General features: G+C 43.7%; 1 protein-coding gene across 1 annotated transcript in view; it reads left to right on the top strand.

The window, feature by feature from the left end:
* Positions 1-26,103, top strand: part of unc5db (unc-5 netrin receptor Db) — a 179,853-nt gene that overhangs the window by 106,785 nt on the left and 46,965 nt on the right. Inside the window, exons 3-7 of the mRNA XM_034541792.1 lie at positions 2,047-2,190; positions 4,474-4,577; positions 18,353-18,533; positions 19,269-19,436; positions 24,348-24,512. Coding sequence (XP_034397683.1) covers positions 2,047-2,190; positions 4,474-4,577; positions 18,353-18,533; positions 19,269-19,436; positions 24,348-24,512 — 762 coding nt within the window. The remainder of the gene's footprint in view (positions 1-2,046; positions 2,191-4,473; positions 4,578-18,352; positions 18,534-19,268; positions 19,437-24,347; positions 24,513-26,103) is intronic.

Here is a 26,103-nt window from a genome sequence, read left to right as displayed (position 1 = left end):
TCGGACCGTGACCTCCAGCGTTCACTGGGGCGCCAAGTGTGAAGCGGTGGGGATGAGAGTCAGCACCTCCGAATCTATGGCCCTGGTGCTCTGCCGGAAACCGGTGGATTGATCCCTCCAGGTGGGGACAGAGTGCCTACCCCAAGCAAAGTATTTGGGGATTTTTTTCACGAGTTAGTGTAAGATGGAGCAGGAGACTGCTGCAGCAGTAAAACTGTCTCTGCCCTGGACCATCTCGGTCAATTTACTGGTCGGTCTACGTTCCAAACCTCACCTATGGTCACAAACTCTTGGTCGTGACCGAAAGAACAAGGTTGTGGTTACAAGCAGCCAAAATGAGTTTCCTCTGTAGGGTGGCGGGGCCTTACAGGTAGGGTCAGGAGGGAACTTGGAGTTCAGCCGCTACTAGGGTTGCAAAGGGGCGGAAAGTTTCCGGTAAATTTCAGGAAAGTTTCAGGTAAGTTTCCACGGGAATTTTGTCTCGGGAATTTTGGGAATTTTGAAAAAAATTTTTTTTGCATATAACACTTGAACTTAAATGTAGTTGAGAACAACTATGCAAGCATAGCTCAGCTGGACCCTGAATGCAGCTGGTTGGGAACATTGTCTGCCAGAAACATAAACATAAAACGTTCTGTTGTTTTTGAACGTCTTTGTCATCAGTGTTGTCTGAACGTTTCAGCCCTATGCCTGGCAAGTGTGAGAGCGCCGAGTTGCGAAGAGGCCAAGAGCGGTATTGCAGACAGATAGAGATTTCAATTATAGCTCGCAACATATTGAAAAAAATAACTGAACTAGTTCATTTTTTGGAACTGTGAACTTAGTTCAAAATGTTGAATTATGAACTATGAACTGAACCAGTTCATGTAGAACTTTCCCAACTCTGTTTGTCATACCTAGCATATTGATTACTTGGTAAACTGAAGCCATTCATTTTAATACCAAGTTTATTTGTATACAGTAGACTAACTTTTTACAGCAGTGAGGAGGACGTTGATGAGGTCCAGGAAGAAATCATTTAGATTCAGGGAAAAACACACAAAAAAATGTGGGTTGGGGGGTGGTGATCATAGGGAATACACCTTTTTTATTCAATGTTCATGTTTTTGTTGTTCGATGAAAGAATAAAGTTATACTCACAAAATGTCAAAAAAGTCAAACATGTCATTTTTAAAAGTTGTATTATAAATGTTTGCATGCATGTCTGCTTATGACAAGGTACATAGAGTTAAATTACCCCAAAATTTCCAGTTTATTCCTGTTAATTCCCGTATATTCCCTGTTTATCCCCGTTAATTCCCGTGGAAAGTTTCCAACTTTGAATATTCCCGGAATTTTGCAACCCTGGCCGCTACTCAGCTGAGGTGGTTCGGGCATCTACTCAGGATGCCTCCTGAGCATTGGAGATTTTCCGGCACTTGAAACTGGTAGGAGTCCCGGGGTAAGACCCAGGACACACTGGAGGGATTATATCTCCCAGCTAGCGTGGGAACGCCACGGGATCTTCCAGAACGAGCTGGAAAATGTTGCGGGTGTAAGGGAAGCTTGGTCAGCCTGCTGGGCCTGCTGCCACCGCGACCCGACCCTGGACTAACCGAATGAAAATGGAAAATTGACTCTTTTTAAATTACGTAGGTTTTATTAGTGAAGTTAAGTATCAAACAAACTTATTTTAACATTGAACATGTATGTTCCCTTCAGAATGACTGATATTAGTCCAACACTCAGAATAATGGATTTATTTTGGGGAGACACTCACAAATAAAAACAACACTTTAGATCAACACAGAATGTGGCATTTCTAAATACATTTCATTGAAAAGAGTTAAAACCCACACCAGACCAAAGTGTTAAGTAACAAAATAGCCCAAACCTGACCCAAAACTCAATGCATTGCTGCGAACGAACTAAACAAATCAAATCCAAACCCAAAACCTTTACATAACAGAGCAGCCCAAACCTGACTTGAAACCTGATACTTTGGAGGTTGTTGGATTTGGGTCCCAATAGCAGGCTCTAACTATTGTATCTTCTCTGTTGTTTCAGGGCTGAAGGTGCGTGAGGTGATGATAAATGTGTCCCGTCAGCAGGTGGAGGATTTCCACGGCCCGGAGGACTACTGGTGTCTCTGTGTGGCCTGGAGCCACCTGGGCACTTCCAAGAGTCGCAAGGCTACTGCCCGCATCGCCTGTGAGTATGGAAAGACCTCCGCGATCAGAACTGTGACAGCTGTACAAAGCTTTGTGTTGCGTAATTTGGCAATATGTAATAAACGAGCAAGAAAACTGTCAGTGAAAAAAGTGTAGTAGAGGACATACTTAGTCAATGGTGGCAGGTGGATCCTTAGCCACTGCCATTAGTATATGAATGGGTGTGAATGGGTGAATGATGTCAAGACTAAAAAGCGAAAGCTTGTTAGCATTGAGATTCGCCTCCTAAAGTCACTGACGTCCGGACGTTGTTCAATCAGAACAGCCGTTGCTGTAGCCGTATATGTGGGCACCTTGAGCTCTACGGTAGTACCTCATATTACAATGAAAAGACAGAACTCTGTGTTCAAATGTACATGAACAATAGATTGTATATGAACAAATCAATTCTGCCATATGACAATAGATGCCTAGATGACAATATTGTTGACGGAGCAGCTAAATTGTGAGCATAGCCTACCAAGAATCAATCCAAACTCTATTTTGAAAAGAAGAATAGAAGTTTTTTACAAATCTGCATCAATTTATACTTATTTTGGCATCCTTCGATCTGTTTATTGCAATCACAGATTAATCTGTTTATAAAACTGTAGTAAACCAGATTGATTCAGCCAACACGTGATTTACTACTTTCAGTGATGATAGACGGCATTTGGTTTTCCAGGTATTTGGGACTTCCACAACATGTGCATAGCAGCAATAGGACTGGCCTCAAGCAATAGTGGTTACTTAGTTGCTGAAGCGTGATTGATATCCATGGAAGTAAGCCATATGTGTGTGCTAAATTAGCTATAGAGAAAATCAAATATAGGTACACCAAGGCAGCACCTTTCTAGTCTTACGAAAAACTCAAAGCGCTTAACACTACATGTCATTTATCATTCATACACTGATGGCATGGGCTACCATACAAGGGGGCACCTTGACATGGACTTGAGGAGCCAGGGAGCGAACCACCGATCTTCAGAACAGAAGACGACCCACTCCACCTCTGAGCCACAGCCGTCCCAATGAACATATTTCTTTAAAACACCAAATGTGATTAAATGACATATTACATTACATTACATGCAATTTAGCTGATGCTTTTATCCAAAGTGAATTACAATAGGTGCATTCAACCATGAGTACAAACCCAGAACAATAAGAATCAAGAAATAACATTTCTTCAAGAAAGAACCAAACTACATAAATACCATATTGTTTTAGATACTGTATGCACATCTGCTCTGTCCTGTACTTTGCTATAAAACAATTCAATTGTAAATTATCTTGAATAACTGGCCTGAATACTGCTTTTATTCAGTTGTTTTTTTGTGAGCACCAGAGGAGAATATAAGTGCAGAAACAGAAGCCGAGACAACTGATATACAGAGTCTGTCCATTTGTCTTTAACCTCGAGCAGACTGGAGTTGAATGGGACCACCTTTTTTCAATTCTATCCTTTGATTTAGCCCAAACTATGTGAACACCGCAAGACGACATTATCCAAGCAGAAAATTAATCAGATGTATCAGTGGTGAAATAATCTATTCCCAGGATGAATGCGGTCTAATCAAGTTTAGACGCAATCAGCTATTCACAGCGCAGTGTTGTCCAAATCCAATATCGCTGCCAGATGGTGTTGTAGGTTATCTTAAAGCCCTCCTCTGTGTGCACACCTGTGTGTTCACTCCAACAGTTCTTACTCGATTTCTTATGTGGCCCTGGAGAAATAACTGAGAGAAATCACACACATCAAGAAAGTCTTCTCTTGTCCTTTAAAGAAAGTAAGAATTAGACTTCATGAACGATGACAAATACTTTATCTGCTAGGATTTACATATCATTGTGTTTGCACTTACCTACCTGCCAGCTGAACCGATGCACTATTATATTATATACATTTAGATCCCTTATATGCAGGGAATCTCTCATGATCCTCGGGTACATGAAACCCAATGAGATTGAAATGACCTATCAAAGGCAGTTTTGAAGAAGGTAAGAATAGGATTCGTCACTCGTGTATGCACATGAATGCCCAGGATGATCAGAGCAATCCTTGTGCACTTTTTCCATCCGGTGTATCCTTCAAACCACCTTGTTAACAGATTACGTAACACAGGGCCATGGGATCATCTCCGTCCTGTCCTGGTTGGAGGGTCTTGAAGGTCGTTGCATGCACAGCCGAGGGCAGGCCGGCGTGTTAGCTGCCGGAGAGGATTGAGGCAAGGTTTACCGTAACACTTGACACCTGACAGCTGCCTCTTATCTCCCCACACAGACCTGAGGAAAAACTTCGAGCAGGACCCCCAGGGGAAGGAGGTGCCAATCAACGGGATGATCGTACTGCACTGTCGCCCTCCGGAGGGAGTGCCTGTGGCGGAGGTAAGGCCGCTGCTACTCGCTTCCCCCCCCCCCCCCCCCCCCCCCCCCCCCCCCCCCCCCCCCGAAGGAGGAGAAGCTTATACTCCCACCGAGCAGAACAACATTTGCATCAGAGTGGCCATCCTTATTCTGAGAGAGTCACTCTCTTTGATTCTACCTTCAACTCTGCTTTCTTCAAGAGATTGATATGGTGGTGTTAGATACCAGCAATAAGTTAAGAATCTTCTGTTAATAAAAGATAGACATCAGACTCAGAGATCCACTTCTCAAATTTAGTTTTTAGCATTGTTAACCTCGCGAGTGTTGTGCTTTGAGAAACATCTGGTTTAATGTGGGGCAGGCCACAAAGTGAATGATCCAATTACAGGTTTTGTTGCAGGATGATGTAAGGCAGTGGGTATCGGAGGGATGTTACTCTTTCTTCAACTGGATTCTGTAGTTTCATCCATCAGCAGCTCCCACTGTGTTGGTGAAGACATCAAAGTCATGAAAGGGAATCTCATTACTGTGTCTGTTGGTTGAAACATGGACATCAAGATCTGTGGACGTGCATTGCATCATTGCATCATTGCATCATTGCATCGCAGAAATCAAACATGAAATAAAGCAGGTGTTCTGTACTAGTCTGAAATCTTTGGGCCTTACTAAAGAAGACTATTCTCAACAGCGTGTCCTATCTTGAAGATAAAAGAAGATAGAAAAATAGGATATAAGTCCTATCTCATTATTACAGAAGAAAGGTTCCCTCTGAAAGTCCTGGGTTTATGGACCCTCCATTCCACTCCAATCTCCTCCGTACGCTCAGTTTGATGCTCTTTATACTTCACCAATATGCAGATTACATATTAATTGATTTTGTTGGTTATATAAGCATTACAGGTAATACTTTTCATAGTTCTAGTATGAGAACGGCCTGAACTATAATAGTACATTTCTTTTTTTTAATCCTTACTCGTCCCAGATCTAACATGGGCTTTAGCAGTTATTTTGAATTTAATTTAGGAAAAGATCTATGCCATCCTTATATAGGATTTCTAATTTAAAATAAAATTGGATTTCTTTTCTCAAATGCGGTAAAGAAACAATACCAAAAATGCTATATTTCATCCTAAACTGAGATTAAGATGGGATTTCAGACTAAGAATGTTTCCGTATTGAGGCCCCTGGGGCCGATCCTATAGTGTATGGAAAGATGTTTCCTGGTTATTCATCTTCCTGTTTACATGACTCTAATATCCTCCAGGGTTGTGATCACCTGCGTCAGTGCAGGTGTGTCTGTAAAGCTTCCTCATCCATCAAATATGTCATTTTGGTACCAGCTGGGCAGTGGTGGAGGAAATTGAGAGCAAATGTACGAATGCGGGATTGCCTCCGCGCAGCTCTCAACATGGCGGCGGCTAGAAGCTCACTGAACCTACTGAAAGCTCACAGGAGCAAATGTTGTGGAGGTCTTTGCTTGGTCAGGAATGAACGTCTGTGGGGGGGGGGGGGGCCTGAAGACAACACACATATCAATATTATTCAAGTATTTATTCAGCAATCTGCAAAAAAGGTCATCTGTGGACCAATGTTTGTGTGTGGAATATATTCAGTGTACGTTAAAAGTGTTGCGTTGACATTGTAAGTAAAAGACATAAATATAATCACAAATGTACTACTACTACCTCCTGGTTGTAGTGGGAACACGTCATCAGTGCTTACTATTGCATAACGTGGACCCAAGGAAAAAGCCCAAGTTACAGTAATAAACAGTATTAGACATCAACATAAAGCTTTGTGATTGCTTTTGGCTTCCATTGTGATGGAGAGCAGATGATTCTAACCGTGAGTTCAACCTGAAAGACGGACTTCTGCCGGCAAAGAAAGCATTTAAATGTCACCAAGTGCACATTCCTCTTCAAAATGCAGAATGTCTCCTTCTATATTTTCTCCGGTGATAATCGGCATGAACAAAGGATGTGTACTTGATGTGTGCAGGGAACAGATTCAGGTGGAGGTCATCCTACGGTCCCGCTCTCTATAAATGATTCAGCATGGAAATGGAGGAGTGATGTCATCCCGGCGCCGCAGAATCCACAGTGGGGGTAAAAATAGTTGAATCTGAGCAGTACAGACCAAATCACAACCTCCCATCTAGTCCTTTGTCAACACAAATGAGCCCAGCCGCAAGAGACGGGAGTGAATAATGCAGAGAGCGGAGGGCAGCTCCTCGGCCCAGTCGATATCAGCGTGCCTCGTCCATGAAATATTGAGATGGCATCCGTGAGTGTGGTAGTGTGAGGTTTCAGAGTGCGGCTGCAGGACGGATGCCGGCGTGGCCAACGCAGTGCAGACCCAACTGACACTGTGGTCTGTTTGGAGATCACCCTCGTCAGCGAGGATGTCAGGGTGAGCTAATGAGTCTCCAATCCGTCACAGTGGAATCGGGTTGTATCAGGAGGTTGCAACAGTTCATTTAAGCGAGAGTCTGACAGGTCTCATTGTCTCTGGAAGTCTTTATTTGCACGAGAAGAAGTGCCACGGTAGATCCATTTTTTTTGACAATGCTGTAATTTACAGCCATTCTTTCCATCCAATTACTTGTCTCATTATACTGTAACTTTAGAGGAACATTTGACATGTTTTTCTGGTCCATATTTCACCCTTACTTCCAGATTGTTGGAGTCATTATTAAAATACATTTTAGATTATCTATTCAGACTAGCACTTGCTTTTTTAGTTGAAACTGAGGTGAGATAAATACATTTATATTACTCCCTAAAGTCTAGAGACTAATTAAGTTAATTGTCAGTTCTTTTCTTTAAATGTATTTCTTAGATTGCTCAATTCCACAGCCCAGAGTAATGGTCAATTATAGACAATCCAAAACCCAAAGATATGCAGCTCACTAATATTTATGACAAAAATAAAGCAGCAAATCATCATCGTTCGAGAACCTGCAAATGTTAAACATATGTTTTGCTTAGAGAGCAGCTTTGGTATTTTGCAACCTGGGTCCTATTGTTCATGTTTCTGTGTCAGTGACTAATGGGAACAACAATTTTAGAAAAAGGTCCAGTATTGAATGAGAATACTGCAGCCAGCAGCCACTAAACGGGCTTGTCATGTCTGCACTGTCAATATACAGCCACTAAAAGTGCTTGTTTTTAGTTATTATATTTGTCTGACAGTATTATGGAAAAGGCCAACAGAGAAATATATATTTTTTAATCTCTCATGGGTCTTTACCATAATGTTGTCAGACACATATAATGACAGTCTGAGCCAGTCAGTGGTAAAAAAACAGCACTTTTAGTGGAAGTACGTTATTGCAGAGACACATTACACTGCAGCTCGTTTAGCTGCCATCTGCAGCACACTGGCTCTAAACTGGACCAATTAAAAAAAATGTTATCACCATTTATCACTTTGACACAAAAAACATGGGAAAACAGGGTCCAAGTTGTAAAATAAGGTTCCCTTGAAATAATTAGTTCATAATTAGTTCTACAAGAAATGTTTAATAGTCAGCTTTGAAACATGATTTGTGTCTGATAAAAAAAACTTGAATTACTTTGTTTTCAAACTTTCATGCATTCCTTATTCGTCGTGGGAGTCCGTTCTCAGTGGATGAGCACTGAACGTTTCACGTGTCCAGACACTGTGAGTAACATATGGAGCACGGTAGGCGTGCAGAAGAAGTCTTATGAACATTGTCTTATGAACATTGAAAGAGCTTTTGTTTGCTGTGATCCTTCCTCTTGTCCCTACTGGCCATTCCATGGCCGTGTGAAGGCTTCTCTTCCATACCAACTTCACAGTCCTTTGGTAAAGAATTCCCTCTGTGTGTTTCCCTGCTCAGGCTGCAGTGGAAGAATAGCAACAGCAACGGCTAATATTTGACTGAAAACTGTAACTTTGGATGATATTGACTGTGCTTTTCTAACTGGGACGACTAAAGCGTCATGTGAGCCTCAAAAGAAAAAGAGATGACTGGTTCTTCTAAACCGGAGATCCAAAATGTTGTGGCTGCTCATGGAAAACGAGGGAAAAACAGGATGAACATAAAGGCAATCCAGGCAAAATATAAGAACAGTATCAATGAAAAATAAAATATTAAAAAGCCTTTATTGAAGTAGTTAAATCATTAAAAAAGCCAACATGTAGGTCTGTTATTATGATTAAGTTACAACACTGAAGGCGTTTTAAAAATGCCCTAACTCATTTTTACTCTCTTAGATTTTGGAGAGCCTGGATTGCCTTCCACTTACTAAGTAACTCAAATAAACGGTTGCATTTTATTCCTCATGGGAAATTCTACTTTCTTCACAAGTCCGTTCTCAGTGGATGAGCACTGAACGTTTCACGTGTCCAGACACTGTGAGTAACATATGGAGCACGGCGTGCAGAAGAAGTCTTATGAACATTGTCTTATGAACATTGAAAGAGCTTTTGTTTTTTCATGATTAGTTATACAAGAAAAGTTTAATAGTCAGCTTTAATGTGTGTCTAATATGGTATTTACAAGTTCAATTACTTTGTTTTCAAACCTTCATGTAATCCTTATTCATTCTCAGGGGATGAGCACTGAGCGTTTCATTTGTCCACATCAGACACTGCGAGTTACATACTGGACCATGATTGGCTTGATTGACCAAAATGGGACAATTACATATTAATGATATTTTGTTGGTGGAGAAAAAGTCTTTAAAGATCCTAAATACGAATTTCAGAGCAGATCTAAAACGTCCACACGGCTCCCAACATGGCAACAGGCTGAGCCAGGGCAGCTTAAAAGGTCTTATATTGTGCAATGATCATCAACAAATAATGCACACACTGTAGAACACCACAAGACCTTTCCATGACAGGAGAGGTCACTGAAAGATTCTACATCCCATAAAAACAAAACTCACTGGGCAACGTCTCAGTATGTTCTGACAGGCTTGTACTATGAGAGTTGTTGTTGTTGTTGTTGTTGTTTTCAATCACTGAGAAAAAGACAGGAGAAGCTGCTTTTGCCTCCTCTGAGCGGCCCTGCCTCATCCCCACCCTCTTAAGCTGCCTCCCTGCAGTGTGCAGTATGCACAGCTCCAGAGCACTTCTGCAACAATACCATCAGTATTGTCACAGGCTGAAGAGAGGAAGTCAGGTGGAGTAGTATGAAGAGCAACGTCCAAGCAGGTCGGGATGGATGCGTTGAAGCATAAACAGGACATTCACACAGGAGACCGTTGTTTGTGTCCTGTGAGAAAACAAAAGTTGAACCCAAACCTCATTTTTTTCTTAAACCTAGCAAACTAGTTGTGTTGCCTTCTGCACAACAGGCCGTGCAGAGAGTGCTCATGCTGCTTTACGTTCGTAGGAGAATGCACACAAAATAACTTTTGGGAAGATATCAGAGGAACAAATCATTTTAGCCTAAGCAGTGAAATCAAGTCCATGAAAACAAACTCAAATCTGCACTAATGACTAATGGAACGAATATGTTTGCACAGTATGTGAAATGTGAAAGGTGACGAGCTCACTGAGATTTACAACCAGCTGTGCAGTTTCACCTTTTATAGCTCATCGTTTGGGTTTTACGGCCTCTACTCATGTCCACGCTGAGGTTGCGCCCACTGTAAACTAGTAGCCACATGAAGCAACTAGCTGGGGAAGATAGTTGCATTAACTTACTGGTCCATTTATAAAATCTACCCGTTCTCACGCTTCAGTCCATGACCCTACACTTCAAACTATGACGCTCGGTACCCCTCGAGCGTCTGTTTTTTGACGTCAGTTTCCGCTCATTGCATGAATAGCGTCTTTTCAAAATAAACTTTGGAGTTCAAGAAAACATACAAGTTTCTGTTTGTTACATGACCACTAAATAAAAAAAACTTCCACCGTAGGTTTACACAGCGTTTAAATTTTATTTGGTTTGAGCAACAACAGTCTAGGCTGAGGACGGTTGACCCAACGGTCCACCTCGAGCTCCTCTCTCGCTCTGTCAGTTGCTCTGGCCTGAAGGGGGACTCGGTTTCAGGTGGCGAGGGGGAGTGAGGAGTGAGAGCGGGTTGAACAGAACCACAGCTTCAAATCAACGCCAACGTTGTTAGGTGTATGTTGAATTTGTAAACGACTGTGTTGAGCAGGGTCGTCCTTCAATCAGAGAATCGGCGGTTTGATCCCCGGCTCCACTAGCCCATGTCGATGTGTCCTTGGGCAAGACACTTAACCCCAAAATCGCTTCCGTAGCTGTGCCTACGATGGTGAATGTGTGTGAATGGTTAGTCCTGATGGACAGGTGGAACCTTAGCTCCTCCCATCAGTGTATGAATGTGTGTGAATGGTTAGTCCTGATGGTCAGGTGGAACCTTAGCTCCTCCCCTCAGTGTATGAATGTGTGTGAATGGTTAGTCCTGATGGACAGGTGGAACCTTAGCTCCTCCCCTCAGTGTATGAATGTGTGTGAATGGTTAGTCCTGATGGTCAGGTGGAACATTAGCTCCTCCCCTCAGTGTATGAATGTGTGTGAATGGTTAGTCCTGATGGTCAGGTGGAACCTTAGCTCCTCCCCTCAGTGTATGAATGTGTGTGAATGGTTAGTCCTGATGGTCAGGTGGAACATTAGCTCCTCCCATCAGTGTATGAATGTGTGTGAATGGTTAGTCCTGATGTCTCTCTCCTTCCCTTCCTCTCCAAAACTCTAGAGCGAGCTATCTTTAACCAAGTCTCCTCCTTTCTTCACTGTAACAACCTTCTAGACCCCCACCAGTCTGGATTCAAGACAGGCCACTCAACAGAGACTGCCCTCCTTGCTGTCTCTGAGCAGCTTCACACTGCTAGAGCAGCCTCTCTCTCCTCTGTCCTCATCCTTCTAGACCTTTCCGCTGCCTTTGACACAGTGAACCACCAGATCCTCATGTCCTCCCTCCAGGACCTGGGTATCTCAGGCACCGCACTCTCACTCTTCTCATCCTACCTCACCGACCGCTCTTACCGGGTAACCTGGAGAGGATCTGTGTCTGAGCCTTGTCCTCTGACTACCGGGGTCCCTCAAGGTTCAGTCCTTGGTCCTCTTCTCTTCTCTCTGTACACCAACTCTCTTGGCTCTGTCATTCGCTCGCATGGCTTCACCTACCACAGCTATGCTGACGACACCCAACTGATCCTCTCGTTTCCCCAATCTGAAGCACGGGTAGCAGCACGAATCTCTGCCTGTCTGACCGACATCTCTCAGTGGATGTCCGCACACCACCTGAAAATTAACCCGGACAAGACTGAACTTCTCCTCCTTCCAGGAAAAGGCTCTCCCACCCACGACCTATCTATTAACTTCAACGACTCAGTGCTGGTTCCGACTCCGACTGCCAGGAACCTCGGAGTGACGCTCGACAGTCAACTCTCCCTGACTGCCAACATTACTGCAACAACACACTCCTGTAGGTACATGCTGTACAACATCAGGAGAATCCGACCCCTTCTCACTCAGAAGGCGGCACAGGTTCTGGTCCAGGCTCTGGTCATCTCACGGCTGGACTATTGCAACTCCCTCTTGGCAGGTCTTCCTGCTAATGCCATTCGACCTCTACAGCTCATCCAGAATGCAGCTGCTCGACTGGTCTTCAACCGACCGAAATTTACCCACACTACTCCGCTCCTCCGCGACCTTCACTGGTTACCGGTGGCCGCCCGCATCCGCTTCAAAACACTGGTACTTGCGTACCGTGCTGCGAACAGATCGGGTCCGGTCTACATCCAGGACATGGTCAAACCGTACACCCCAGCCCGTTCACTTCGCTCGGCTTCTGCCAATCTGCTTGTAGCTCCTTCACTTCGAGCTAAATCACGACTGTTTGCTGTGCTGGCTCCTCATTGGTGGAACGAGCTCCCCATTGACATCAGGACAGCAGAAAGTCTCTACATCTTCCGTCGCAAACTAAAAACACATCTTTTTCGACTATACCTTGAATAGGTAGCACTTAAATGCCGTAGTAGCACTTAAATGTCCCTTACCGATAGCACTTTAGTAGCACTTAAATGGCACTTACGGATAGTACTTTGTAGTTTGACTTTATTGAAGAAATTGTACTTGCTTGATTCTTGTTGTTCTGAGTTTGGACTCATGGTTTAATGCACTTATTGTAAGTCGCTTTGGATAAAAGCGTCAGCTAAATGACATGTAATGTAATGTAATGTAATGGTCAGGTGGAACCTTAGCTCCTCCCATCAGTGTATGAATGTGTGTGAATGGTTAGTCCTGATGGTCAGGTGGAACCTTAGCTCCTCCCATCAGTGTATGAATGTGTGTGAATGGTTAGTCCTGATGGTCAGGTGGAACCTTAGCTCCTCCCCTCAGTGTATGAATGTGTGTGAATGGTTAGTCCTGATGGTCAGGTGGAACATTAGCTCCTCCCATCAGTGTATGAACGTGTGTGAATGGTTAGTCCTGATGGTCAGGTGGAACCTTAGCTCCTCCCATCAGTGTATGAACGTGTGTGAATGGTTAGTCCTGATGGTCAGGTGGAACCTTAGCTCCTCCCATCAGTGTATGAATGTGTGTGAATGGTTAGTCCTGATGGTCAGGTGGAACCTTAGCTCCTCCCATCAGTGAATGAATGTGTGTGAATGGCTGAATGGAGTTGTGTAGTGTTAAAGCGCTTTGAGTGGTCGGAAGACTAGAAAAGCACTTTAGAAGTACAGGTCCATTTACCTTTAACACAAGTGAATCCTTCATAAGGTGATTATACACCCAATGATTTTATTTAGGAACAACCTGTTCAGCCTTGTTATAACTTCCTCGTTTACGAAGCCCATTGAGTTCAGAAATTCAATTATATGTATATTACTGCAACCATAGTGTTGGACAACATTACTATTCATAATGAGAGGTGTTTATATTGTTTATCCTCTCTTTCCGCTCCCAATATAATGCAGCACCATCAGAAACTATGACCTCAGTGCTAAGACATAATTAATACCTTTATGACAGTGTCTTCTGAAGCATTATAGCCATCATAAAAGTAAACTGTATGGCAGAGTTGTATTGTACTGCATTAGATGGTAGTTATGGATAGATGAATGTATTGAATAGTTCATTGAACAAATATTTGTATTTTTCACTTTTCCAGAAAAACTATAAAGACTTACTTTGACTTTTCCTATCTTAGTTGTGTGAACTGTAAATCAATAGTTTTTGTCTCCTAGCATCTGTCAACATTTCTTCTTTGGGCAAACTGAATCCGGCTTCATCTTTAATGCCATTTGAGAGTTTTTCCAAAAAATAAATACTCACGGGAGCCTCCTGTTTATTCAAATGTAGGACACGGGTGTGTGAGTCATGGCTGGGAACAAAATTGCAATATGCAAATACTCAATAGTGTTGCTACGAAAATACCTTCATACATGGTATCCAAAGCGAGGCTGTAATTTGCCCACGCTTAATAGAACTTAGAACCGGCTTATTTGTAATTTTGTTTCGGTGCTCCCGATCCAAAACCAATCCCCCACTTTTACTTCACAGATATCAGGGAATGTGAATGCAGATCAGATCTTTTAACCCGGCGAGAAAGGAGTCCATGATAACCCTGAATAATGAGTTTCTTTTGAGAGGTTACTCTGAGAGAAAGTGGGAAATGAACAGCCAAACTGGAAGCCAATTTCAACTTCCCTGAATGAAAGCCTTTAATCCAAGATGAATCCCCTTGATCTACAGTAGCTCAGGTAGACAGCCCGGGCTACGGCACAAAGGGGAATCAACTAAATGCTTCTGCACTGTGATACAAGCGGTTCTCTATTGAGCTCCGCAAAGACACCGCAATGCTTTTCCAAAACAAGTTAGCATTTAACTCTGTCTGTCCCCCCGCCTCCTCTGCACTCCGTCCTCCCTGCTTCTTTTCTCGCAGGTCAGACAGAGTCTCCTGGAGAGCAGGTGATGAGCTTCATTATCTAGCCAAGCAATTACACCCCTCCACCCCCCAACCCCCCACCCCGGGCCGAAGCCGGGAGCCCCCTCTATTTATTTCGTTCGGATCGGGGTGGAATGGTAATGCCGTGCCACGCGGCTCGGAGGGGAGGAGAGGTGGCATTTGGGAAGCGACGGGGGAGGCGGATGGCCGACGCAGGCCCACTTTGTGTTCTCGCTGTATCTTTTCTGATTAACCTCTGGAGCGGGGGAGCTCAGCTGCTCCCAGGCTAGTTCCTATGAACACACACCGCGCCCTGCAGAGTTCAAAGTGTCTGTGGCTATGTGTGTGGGAGATGAGCGTGCCTTTCTTTACATGTGCTGTTGATTGGTTGCAGGGTGGGTGGGAAACGTCGGGTGGATTAGCGGCGGTATAGCTTCAGATATGCTGCTCAGCGGCTCCCGCCGGCGTCCCCCCTGGTCCCGGGGGTACGCCTGACAGAGGACTTTAATCCGTATAATTGGGATGACGAGATACCCGGCAATTAAAAAGTTCCGCCGGCTTCGCCACAGGAAGCCGAGAACCGCTCCGAAAGGGGAGGAGATCACGCCACATTGTGACACCTGAGCGTGACTCAGCAGACGGATTTGTCTCCTCATAGCGCTGAATCGCATCGTTCGGACTGCGTCACCTTGACATCAAATGACCGTTGGACCCAAAGGTGGGGGCTGAAAATGCGTCAGCTGGCGAGGTCTTGATCCGCGCTCTCCTCTCATAAGTCTTCATGATGGCTGCTGTGTCACCCGTTACATTGCTCCTGTGTCCTCTAATTGCCCCCTCATCCCGCCACATTTCTCAGCATCTAATCGTCAGCTAATATCATCTGAATGATCCGTGTGTGTGGGCTTAGGGAGAGGAGAGTAGAGCTGGGGAGGGCTGGAGGAGGTGACCTTCCGGGGCGGTCCAGGTAATTAAATCACAGGGAGGAAGCCTTGATGTGGGGCCTGGAAACCCTTCCGTCAAGGCTGACACTGACAGCCGCATCGTAATTGAAACAAATGTGCCAATTAGACAATTCATTTCTCACATCCTCTGCCACACACTTGCCAGGCTAATTTGTATTTGTTCCTTCATATTTTATTTTCTCCCTCCCTCCCACTGCCTCGCTCCTCCCTTCCTTTCTGCTCGGCAAATCTTTTCATCATTACCTACGGGCAGACAGACAGATAATGTGCAGCGTGGACCCAAACACTGCGAGGGCCACGCGTTAATTGCCTCTTTCAAGTCACACATTTTCCAGGCAAGCTTTGAAATAAATACATAAAGAGTCAGAGGCGGTGGGGGGGGTTTAGTGACAGATGACTTTAATCATGAGAAATTAGACTCTGTCCCCCAGTGCTCCATCTCTATTTTCTTATCTATCAACGATGTTAAGCGCTTTACTTTTTGATGGAAAACCCGTGCCAAAGGCTGTCTTTTAATTGTGGAGAACAATCTGGGAGCCTTTGAAGATGGGCTTCCAAGTTTTTCTTCTCTGCCGCCGTTACCGTACTGTACTTCCAACTCCTGCTAACAGTGGTACAAATTACTCCAATAGGTGTGAAAAAATAGTGTGATCACTGTGTTATGATGTTCATTATCATTTTTATTTGTGTCAATATATACCTGCAATCTATCATCCCTGGGGTCTGTGTGTCATTTATATTTACCCAGTGTTTGTATGCCCACAGGCGCTTCCTATTTACATCCTGAGTGTTGTTTATTACAAAGGTTGCCTGTGCACTTCCTTCCATAAATCCATCAGCCCAGCCCATTCTGCCGCATTATGAATGTAATTTGCAAGCTCAGCGATGCAGCGCCCTTACCAGGGTAGGAGCAGTGAAGCGTCACTAAGTTTGTAATCCATAATTCGTTTTTCTCTCTGTCACTGGTAATTGGTTATAGTGCTTCCTTTGACTGTTTAAGGGTCCGTTCACATGTTCTAAAAACGCCTGCTGCTACTAAGCAACCAAAGCCTGCGCGCTGTGACGACGATGATGATGAAGTTGCGGTAATTTAGAAGTAACTGTGACTGACTAAACTAAACAAAGTTGAATAGTCTAAAATAGGTGGATTAGCTTTACTGATCCATTTTCCTTTGTCAGTTTGGCTGACCTTTCAATTGGATGTTGTGACGTCCTTAAGGAAGCTTGTTTCTAAAAGTACTCTAGCAGCCCGTCAAATATAGAAGCGTGGTCAAACTGTGACGCTCTACCAGGCAGCCACCTATGAAAACCTGCAATCTCTGTCTGGCCAACAGGGGGCGACTCCTCTGGTTGCAAAAAAAAATTTGCTTGTATAGACTTCTATGACAAAAATGACTCTAAATCTCTCTTGATGTATTCCCTCAGTAAACATTGTAAACATGAGTTTATGGTCTCAATTTTTTAAATATCCACTGTGCTCCTCTGTAATTGAACTAGTCCCAGGTTCATTCCATTTTACTCATTGGCCCTTTGCAAGTTGTGGTCTTTAATATCCAAGGGTTTTCAGCAGGAGAATACCAGTACCCACCTGTAGCTGTCATTACAATAGTCCCGTTGATAAACTTTCACACTGAACTGATTCAAAAGTAAACTACTCCACTTTAAGATCAAGGAGGTCAGATTGCGTAAAAACTGTAGGTAAGTGCAGCTGTCTTTTTTTCTGGGGTGTGGGTGAACAACTACCCACATACTTGCTCTGGGTGGGATTTAGATCGCTGATAAGCGTAAGCCATGTCAGAATTCATTCCACCTACCATGAAGGAACAAGTGGAGTCCCGAAGGTGCTCTAGGGTAAATAAATGGAGTTCTTACAGTTTTATTGTTGTGGCCTTCACCTGTAACCTGTGAGATAACCTTATGAAACGCAGCAGTCAGGCAGTTAGCCAAACGTATTTGTAAGATAACGGCAAAATGATGCCCTGAATTGCTTAATGGAGCTCTAGCGCAAGTTCAGACAGGAAGACCAGACCCCTCAGCCCGCCATCTATTCCTCACATTCCTGCCAATCATCCCTCACGCATGCTCACTCATTGTTTACTTGCCGTCATTGTTCTGCGCCGTCAATCATGACACCAGCTGCGCATATCAGCTGATCCCCTCTATCCAATCAGCACACGGAAACAATGACACGACTAGCCAATCATCTCGCTGATGTCTCATTTAAATATGACTGTCTCTCTACCTTCAGTTCTTTCATGCTGCTGTTACGCACCCCTCCACCTCCCCATCTCCGCCCAGTCTTCATGGATCCATCAGCTTCATCAACTCATCACCACCAGGTCTGGACTCCACGGGGGGGGGTCTATCTGGTTGTTGATCGGGGCAGTCGGCTCTCAATTGCAAATCTCCCCGCAGAGTCCAAGCGCCAAAGACTCTGAGACTTCATCATTTCATATCATCTGTTAACAATAAACATGCATCCTTTCTTCATCTAACTGGTCTCTCCCTGATTGAACTATTATTGTCAACGTTTTCGGTGTGCTCACGCGTACGACTTCACCTCCAAATGAGTGCTTTCTGTAATTTGGCTTTACTGGTGGATTCATGGCCCGTCTCATCATCTGTTTGTTGTCGAGCTTCGCTGTCGTTGAGTCACATTGTTCCCTGATGTCAGCCAGAAATGATGATGGCCAAAAGAATCAAACAGAAGACCCACGTTCACTAGGCGGCCAATCAAATCAGGCAAGAGGCGGGATGTACTACTTCCTTCCTCTTATTATGCCAGTAGATTGCGTGGTACAATGCGAGTGCAAATACAGACAGAAAAGGCTGGTGTTTAATTAGGGTGATCTTTATCGTGGCCTAATAGTTGATTCATAATTGAGAATGTGATGTTTTTTTCCCCCGGAAAAGTCCCATATCTGTTCTTTGTCTTGTACAGGTGGTATGGCTGAAAAACGAAGAGCTGCTGAGTTCCCTGACCGACGACAACATCGACACCCGAGCAGACCACAACCTCATCATCAACGAGGCGCGACTGTCCGACTCGGGCAACTACACCTGCCTGGCCAGCAACATCGTGGCCAAGAGACGCAGCGCCACGGCCACTGTGATCGTCTTTGGTACGCCGTCCTCCCGGACGCTCTTATTTCCTGTTACAGCACGTCCCGCTGTTTACACGGCACTTCAGATCAATTTGTTTGGTTTCCTGCGCCCCTACACAAGTGATTAAGACACCCATCTCCGTGTCCCCGCTGACGAGCCATGTTTCCTTTTTATTTCCATGAAATGTATTATTCAAAGACTCAATTTACTGCCTCTCATTTAAAATCAATGTGTACTTTATGGAAGGAAATAAGCCACTGTGTCTTAATCTCATTTAAAAGGAGTGTGGCTTATTAAGTATTTATTCGCCAGAGGCCCTTCAGCGATGCAGGTTCTCCGGCTTCGATGGCGCTGCTGAACATTCAGCTTCGGCACGCGTTAGACAGAGAGATCATAATGTAAACGGCTTCAGTCAGAGCACTAAGTGGTGCCTTCAACCTGTCGACCAGTATGAGTCAATGTCGCCTTTAGAAATGGCAATTCCATTTAAGGGCAGTTTCCTTTGCTTTGGTACAGTTCTACGTCTCTATCTTAATCCAAGAGCAAGGAACATTGGATTGCCATTTAAGGAAGAGGGAGCCGTATACATGCAGCCGTTATGCATTGTTGCCTCGGGGAACGCACAATCATTATTAACCCCGGCTCTCGTTCGAGTATTTCACTTCGCCAGACTTCTGGACAAAAGTAGGAAATGTGTTGTGTTGCCCTCGGTGCACGCTTCTCACTCTCTAACTTTGTTGAACTCCATCCAGTGAACGGCGGCTGGTCCCTGTGGACGGAGTGGTCGCCCTGCAATGTGCCGTGTGGGCGGGGTGTCCAGAAGCGATCTCGGACCTGTACTAACCCGGCGCCTCTCAACGGCGGGGCTTTCTGCGAGGGCATGTCTGTGCAGAAGATCACCTGCAACGCACTCTGCCCAAGTCAGTTTCACTTAATGCAACACTCAAGTGCAACTTTACGGAGTTGTGCACATTCAGAAGTTGCTTTTCTCTCGTTATTAATTCGTGGTTTAGAATGTTTCAGTTAACATGTCGACGATTGTGTCAGGCTGCCGTACATGTAAATGTTCACATTTCAATAACTAATGATATGTGTGCATGACAGGCTTGTAATTATTCATGCGTTGAGCACAGTTTCCCCTTTCACATTTGGTTTCAGATAAATTGCATCTCTTTTTTCAGCGCACTGCAAGCCACCCGGATTAATACGCGACAATCCGCTGATGATACACAGCGACGGTGACTTGAATGAACTCTAGTCCCGGCCTCTTTAGCATTACAGACAACCAATTATAAGGATTGCAAGGGACAGATACAAAGTTACCTGACAACATCCCTGTACCGCGGTGCTGATGAGGGGGGAGGGGGAGAGAGAGAGAGAGAGAGAGGACTGAAAGGAATGGGAGGTAATAAAAAAAGGAGGAGGCCGCCGTGGGAGAGATGATATGACTCAGAGCACTGTGTGATTCAGGGGGAGGTGTGTGTGTGTGTGTGTGTGTGTGTGTGTGTGTGTATAGGGGGGGGGGGGCAACTTTTCCTTTGGTAGTGTCACCCTGCTATTGTGGATGAAAATGACCAAGAATGGCCTCTCTCCTTGGACGTAGCTTTTACCATTATTGTGGATGAAAGTAATTCAGCTTTCTTTAGCTTTAGCTCTCGACATTGATGAAGATTATTTATGCCTACAACATCTATGTCGACCTAAATCTAAAATCAGGGAAAGATCTAAACAAGCAAAATCAGATATGTCCCCACATATATATTAAATGGGTCCAATCTGACAGAAAGAAAGACATTTTCTCCGCTGTGTACATTGTGAGACCGGTTTTCAGAGGGATGAGAATAGAAGTCTACGGGAACCAATAAAAGGAACCGATGAAGGGCTTTAAAAAGAAGCTGATTTGCGTATAAATAATTTAAAGAGAGACATTGCACCAGTTAAATTAAATCTACACTGTTTTCAGCTTTGAACCTTTTCTCTGTGGAGCTATGACAGACAGAAAGGTTCAATGCAGTGCAAACTAACTAATCACAGATGGCCCAATGAAAGGAAATGTGTGCCTTGGCTTATCATCTAGTGTGTGCATGTTTCCTTGTCTGTGAAGTCCATATTCATCTGTTGAAAGCAGTGCCTTTAGAAATAAGGCAAATTCTAGTGTTGCAGCCTGATCAGCCAGGTAGCGGGAGAATGCATGCAGAGGCTCGGCCTGGAAGGTGGCAGACGAGTAGGTGAGGAGGGAAGACAATGTAAGGCGGAAAGTGGTAAACCTTATATTTAGCAGTCTTTCATATTGACACATAGTTCCCAGCTTGAGTGCACACCGCTCATGTCTCTCCGCATTCTCAACATGTGTGAAGTGAACATATGTTCAAGGTGTATAATGAGGTGACACGCCTTGTCACCTGTGTGCAGATGTCGGGCTCCGTGTAGACATGTCAGTCCCCAGTGCATTGTTGCACATCCTGCACACACACATGCTCCACGTACTGTACTGTTTTCCCAAAGAGGGTGGAAGCTTGAAAGCCTCGTGCCAATCTGTTCTGCAGACAGGGACAGACAGTTTAATGGCATCATAGCCAGATGAGAGGGATCTGTGTCTGGTGCAGGAGTCTGGTAAAGAATGCTGGCTCTACGCTATGAAACGTTTGTAAATGAAGGTACGCAGGCCGTATTGAAGTAATATAATTATCAATGAAACACATTTTTCTAATGCTAAGAATCACTCAGTATATTTAAGTCAACTTCGTCAAGGTTCCCATTTGTCCTCGTCACTGGAGATCTTATAGTCCTGAATTTATACATAAGCTTCATCAATGTGGAAAACGTCCTCTGGACCAAACAGACAAAGTCCAGTTGCCTCATGTTAAAGACTGTAAAGCTACTTATTTAAATTCATCGTTTTCTTGCTTACTTTTATCCAATAATGTATTAATGATTAAGGAATTTATGAAGGATACAAAGAGTTGCATCCAATAGGCATCCATTGTGCCCGTAATACAAGCCCAGTATTGCATTCAAAGTTCCATTCAATTTAATTCAATGTATTTTGTCCAAAATCACACATTTACAATCCTCTTCATATTCATACAAACTGTACTCTTGTTTGGTTATTTAAGATGATGTGGTATATTACTAACACACTGTTTTTTTTTGTATTAAACTTGGTCTACCATCTTTAGAAATATATTATATATTATATATATATATATATATATATATATATATATATATATATATATATATATATATATATTTAGCATCCCATGATTCCCTTTTGACAACATATATCTTAGCATTAGTGCTTAATCAATCAAGGTTAATGAGTGTCATTGGGTTATATTGGGCTCATCTCATATTTTGAGCCACGCTTTATATTCATGCATACACACAGTTTCTTGTTCAAATCGCCAGCGACGTGCATCTTTTTATGAAGGTGGCACAGAAAATGACACTGTCGGCCTCCTTGGGTTTCTGTGCAGGAATAAGTCTGATGAGGTGACTGATCAATAACGATGACTCAGCGTTTGCTCTTCAAGGAAACATCTGCCTTTTAAAAGTCACTTTCTGGCTTCTGATCTGAATTTCTAGACACTGACCGATGAATGAGTATCGACGTTTTTTCAACTAGCTGCCTCTCTCCGCCAATTAAAGCTGTCAACAGTTGGGGAGGGTGGGTTATGTTCACAAAAAACAATCCATTGCAAAAGAAGAGGGATAAGAATATCCTACTTATGCAGAGAGGAGCAGACCTCTGCCACCATCAGGGTGGCATGCAGGGACATCTGTGTCTTTGTGGGAGGAAGGAGATGCAGATGGGAGTGAAGCATGGGCTGCCACCAACCCAGCAGCCTGAGCTGCTGACTGACAAGCCCGTCCAGTTCTGTCGAGGCAGCCCGGAGCATTGCCTTAATGATGGTCTGAGTGCAGGCAGAGGGAAGACAATACTGATGGAAAAGAAGGTGGAGACTGAAGCGAGGAGGGAATTAAAACCCAGTCAATGCAGATTGATTGTGTACTGTGTTGGTGTACGTGTGCAACATATCCAAATACAAAAGTCACCTTTTTAGCAACATATATTCGCTCGATACATCTTCAGAGAATACTCGGTTGGGTTCAGGCAACGTCACTATAGACCATGAAAACCTAAGGTAGGTTAAGCCAACAAACCTTCTTAGTTTGGTTGAGGAAAAGATGGTTGTTTGGGTTGAAATAAGCCCAAAATGAAATGAAAGGGATAAAAGATACACTAGTGAGCTTGCTTCATGACCCCTATAGACACAGATGTCAAGCGTCATGCACCACTGAGCCACTTTTTATTGGACCGAACAGGGCCCTGCCTCCAATGCTGTATTTTTTTAATAAATCCAGGCGTGTGTTTGGAAATCAGAATTAACCAGAAAGAAATAGCTGAACCAAGAAAGAAAAGGGCAGAAGATTCTCAAAGTAGTGTGTTCTTATAGCTGCAGAAATGTCACCAAAACAAATTAATGAGGGATCTGGTGATGAGCCAATTTAAGAAACTAGACATAAAGAATGCAGTGAGCAGCAACAATAAATAGAAAGGAGGCTTGGATCTGCAAGGTGTTAAAAGTGATTCCTAGTTTAGCAGTCACTACAGATTGTACGACTGTATCTATTTACCAGATGAGCTCATTCAACAGCATCATAGCAACAAGAGGCGGGGGGGCGGTCAGGAGAAACAAGATGCACGCTATCACAAGCTACTGCAACATGCAAACACATCATTTGCATTCGGAGTAGCTGAGAAGAAACCTCGGGCTTCCGGAACATCTCAAATGAAAATGACCTGCTCTCCTCTGCCCACAAGGCTGCGTGATATGGGCGTCGCAGCTGCTGCCAACAAAAATCTTCGGGCGCCATATGGTCTCCCAATATGTGTTAAGCTAAGCATGAGAAGCTCTTCCTTGATCAGATGACAGCGTAGTGGAGGAATCCCAGCTATTAGCATGCAGCAGGCTGTCTTGGTGTCAGAGACTTGTATCAAATCCAATTATATAAACAGGCCCGGGGGTTAATGGGGAGGAAATGGCTCCCTAGCTGTGTCGCCACATCAACCATATATTCTGTGTCATACTGTGTGTTTGCCCACTAAGGACACATTCAAATGTTTAATGTGTGTAAATATAGCACCGATATGAAAGTGCATGGAAATTCGGACATAAATAGCTTTATCTTAATATTATAGTTGGACATTTTGGCTTCAGTTGAACATCCTATTTTATTATGACATCTGCTAACAAATATCCTCAAGCACAATCTTGAATAAAGTGATTAATGGGATGATATTTTTTTCTTTGTTCAAGTTTCTTTAAATAATATGAACTCATCAGGACATGCCTTCTATTTGTGTGTGGAAAAACGGGAGAGTAAACGCCCTTTTGGTTATGTTGTGGGTATTCTGCCTTTATTTTACAGATCAGTGTAGAAATCAGAGGGAGAGAGAGAGAGGGGGTCACAAGGTCACAATCAAATCGTGGTGCCTGGTTACAGTGCATGCCATAACAACAACGTGGGTTGGATTTTGGCCCTTTACTACCACTCTGTACCCCATTTATACCTTCATGTCCTCTGTCGAATAGGCGAAAATGCGTCATATAGGCAAAAATACGTCATATTAATGTTAATGACATTGTCATATTTCTTTTTCTTATTATTATTTTAGCTTGCCATTTAGCAGAGCTGTCTTATGTGTGTGTGTGTGTGTGTGTGTGTGTGTGTGTGTGTGTGTGTGTGTGTGTGTGTGTGCAGAAACATGCTGCGTATCTGCTAATCTTCTAACGTCCACATGTGCACATGTCCTCACCCTGCAGTTGATGGAGGCTGGGACGAGTGGAGCGAATGGACCGTGTGCAGCAGCCAGTGCGAGAAGCTGCGGAGCAGGGAATGCAACTCCCCAGCACCCAGACACCGAGGCAGGATGTGCGAAGGGAACAGAGAGGCCACTGAGAACTGCACAGATGGACTGTGTACCCAGAGTAAGGCCTCTTCTCTCCCTGCTGGGCATCATCATCAGCAGCAGCAGCGTTCTCATCATTTCCCAATCATTATCATCTCACCATCACATATACACTCACAGCGACATGGCAAGTCATCACACGCATGTTGGAGGAGGAGATGTGTGTTGGAAAGAGAATCCCAACTGTGGGTTGACACAGATGCCCAGTGCATGATAATGTGGGCGCTCTTTCTCCTGTGTGCTGCTCACTTGACATATTGGATGTCATACTGAATCCGTCACAGGGAAAGAAGTGCAGACGTCCACTCTTGAATGGTGTCTGACGTTTGGAATGAAATGTCATTGCACTGTTTGGCTCATGCACATGCAATGCTGAATGTTTCACTCAGCAGTGTCAACCCGAGTATGAAGAACGGTTACACTGTGGGGATGAACGTTTTGTACTTTGTTTTCCAAAACTGATTTGAAGGAGACAAATCATCACATCACAAGGGGCATCATTGTATTTGTAGTTTAACAATAATGTCTCAAATCTGGGCTACCAATCCCAGAAAATGTACACAGCTGTTGACCATGAGAGACAGCTGGGGAAGTTTTCAAATGTCCCCTTTAAAATTTGAAGCACAGCATATAATTTACAGTTTTACACTTATCACCAAAAAACTCTGGATCTGTGAACTAGCTTGTCCTGTCAGTAGCCGCGTTAGCACATATCTTTATGCGTATTCCCGGGTATCGCATTAGAAACGGCAACATTCGTTAAAGTTTCCTCAATTCTGCAAATAGGGACTGGTGTTGTTTGTTTTGCACGAGACAAATCGACCGTTTTGCATCTTCGTTGTCATAGCGTGAACATAACATAGCGTTAGCTTGGCATCTTTAATGTAGCGCGGCTAATAAGAGTACGAGTTGTCAGTCAGACATCGTAACCAAGCAGCAGTGGGTCATTATAGTGGACATAATTTACTTTCAAATGTAGTGATTACATTACATGACATCATTTGATTATCTCATTGGATAAATCCAACGTATTAAACAGAGCAGTCGCTTGGTAAACAAATGTTTCCACTCTGTTGAATGTCACCGCCGATCAGAGCAAGTGGCGCAGTTCACGAGCAAGTAGTCCACCGAGTGGCCGCCATGACGGATAACAAGAGAAAAGGCCCACGGAAGGGTGGGAGTGTTTGAGCTAGATGGGACAAAAGGAGTCTGTTGTTCGTGATCCGTGTGAACCACGCGTCAACAATGTACTGTCATACATAACGTTATGTAAGACAGTTAGCTGAGAGAGGTTGTTCTTTATTCAAACTACTTCCATTTATTATTTTTTACCCAAACCATGACCTGTTTTCTAACCTGAAGTAGTTTCGTTGCTTAAACCTAACCAATAGTTTCACAGCGTTAATCACGTGGCATTGTACGTTCAATAAAATGTTTATTTTCTGGTGATTGGGTTGGATTTGAGATATATATGCTTGTGTGTTATAATTAATGTATTATGGTAAGCGTATGTTTTTTAGTACTATTTCGACCCCCAGGATATGTTCTAGAAAATAATCTACATTAAAATGTTATACTGGTCAAAAAAAAAAAAATAAGTGCCCAAATTG

The sequence above is a fragment of the Cyclopterus lumpus genome, chromosome 9 (genome assembly GCF_009769545.1).
Source record: "Cyclopterus lumpus isolate fCycLum1 chromosome 9, fCycLum1.pri, whole genome shotgun sequence".
NCBI classification, from domain to species: Eukaryota; Metazoa; Chordata; class Actinopteri; order Perciformes; family Cyclopteridae; genus Cyclopterus; species Cyclopterus lumpus.
The sequence above is the reverse complement of the archived record's forward strand: the minus strand, read 5'-3'. Positions and strand labels throughout refer to the sequence as shown.